The sequence below is a fragment of the Plasmodium reichenowi genome, chromosome 13 (genome assembly GCF_001601855.1).
Source record: "Plasmodium reichenowi strain SY57 chromosome 13, whole genome shotgun sequence".
Taxonomy (NCBI): Eukaryota; Apicomplexa; class Aconoidasida; order Haemosporida; family Plasmodiidae; genus Plasmodium; species Plasmodium reichenowi.
In genome coordinates this window covers 2,530,396-2,532,004 of record NC_033658.1, presented here as the reverse complement: position 1 = coordinate 2,532,004, position 1,609 = coordinate 2,530,396, and the positions used below count along the sequence as shown (strand labels likewise).

Genomic DNA, 1,609 nt, shown 5'->3' with positions numbered 1-1,609 from the left:
AAAACTAATATAAAAAAAACAATTATTAAAAAAAAAAAAAAATTAAACACAAAAAAAAAAATTAAAAATTTTTTTTAAAATTTTCCCTTTATTTTGTTAAAAAAATTAAAAAAAAAAAAAAAAAAAAAAAAAAAAAAAAAAAAAAAAAAAAAAAAAAAAAAAAAAAAAAAAAAAAACATATCTATGTAAATATATATATATATATATATATGCCTTTTGCTTAAGGAAAATTTTATATTTACTACAAAAGGATTGCCTTACAAAATAATCGAAAATAAAATAAGCAAAGAAATAAAAATAAAACAAAATAGTTATGTCATTATACAATCACAAATAAAGGTTATACATTCAAAGGTACTACAGGATGATTTTTCATATGGAAAATATAGACTTATAAAGATAAGCAAGGTAAGGACATGTAATTTATGAAAAAGAAGAAATACCAGAAAATATAAATATAAATATAAATAAATAAATAAAATATATGTATATATATATATTTATACCTTTTACAAAATTAGTTGGAAGAAAAAATCCAAGAATTATTTTTAAAAATGAGGGAAGGATATTTATTCCTCTTCTTTTTTTATAGAGACTATCATCACGAAGGAGGTATAAAAAAGGTTTCATATATATATATATATATATATATATATATATATATATATATATATATATATATATATATGTATGTATTATTTTATTTTATTTTATTATTTTTTATTTTCCTTTTAAAGATATTTTACCCAGCAATTCCATTCTAGACGTTAAAATTAAAATTCATCAAGTAAAAGATCACATAAAAGATATGGATGTAGAAAAAAGAAAAAAAGAATTAATTAATGATATCGATGGATTCATATTGTACTCTTAAAAAATAAAATAATATAATATAATATAATATAATGATAATGATTAAGATATATCATTATTTTCATTTAAAATATACAATTTTATTTTTATTTAACATTTTTCTTGCTTGTCATCGTAATTTGTAATATCCAAGATTTTTTTTAAACTAGACATAATTTTATTCTCTACATCATCATACATATTTTGGACCTTTCAAAAATAAAAAAAAATTATACATATATATATAATATATATATATATATATATATATATATATATATATATATATATATATTTATTTATACATATGTACAATATACAAATGGAATAGCATCATTATAATAACATTAACATAAAATATATAGAAATATATATATATATATATATATATATATATTTTATTTTATTACTCTTCTTATGAATTTGTCCTTATCCTTTTTTTTTTCCCTTCTCATCTCATCATATTTTTGTAATATATTATTTTTTATATGGCTAAAGGCTTTTTCTATATCTGTTCTTTCCTCATATTTATTTATTTTGAAATGTACATAGTCTTTTTTTATATCAAATATATTCATATGCTTTTGAAAAACCTCCAAGAAATTATTTCCTCGATTTTTATCATCGTAGTTATCTATAAAACCAACACTAGCTATAAAAAAAAAAAAAAAAAAAAAAAAAAAAAAAAAAAAAAAAAAAAAAAAAAAAAAAAAAAAAAATAAAAAAATAAAAATATAATATTTATAAATATTTTATA

At 15.4% G+C, this 1,609-nt stretch overlaps 2 protein-coding genes across 2 annotated transcripts in view; one reads left to right on the top strand and one right to left on the bottom strand.

The window, feature by feature from the left end:
* The window catches only part of PRSY57_1366200 (hypothetical protein), a gene marked incomplete at both ends in the record, with an annotated part of 1,929 nt that extends 1,055 nt beyond the window's left edge, over positions 1 to 874 (top strand). The window contains 3 exons of the mRNA XM_020115236.1: positions 226 to 408; positions 522 to 612; positions 738 to 874. Coding sequence (XP_019970159.1) covers positions 226 to 408; positions 522 to 612; positions 738 to 874 — 411 coding nt within the window. The remainder of the gene's footprint in view (positions 1 to 225; positions 409 to 521; positions 613 to 737) is intronic.
* Positions 875 to 963: 89 nt separating this feature from the next.
* Positions 964 to 1,609, bottom strand: part of PRSY57_1366100 (hypothetical protein) — a gene marked incomplete at both ends in the record, with an annotated part of 1,919 nt that continues 1,273 nt past the window's right edge. Inside the window, 2 exons of the mRNA XM_020115235.1 lie at positions 964 to 1,062; positions 1,263 to 1,351. Of these exons, the coding sequence (XP_019970158.1) occupies positions 964 to 1,062; positions 1,263 to 1,351 (188 nt within the window). The remainder of the gene's footprint in view (positions 1,063 to 1,262; positions 1,352 to 1,609) is intronic.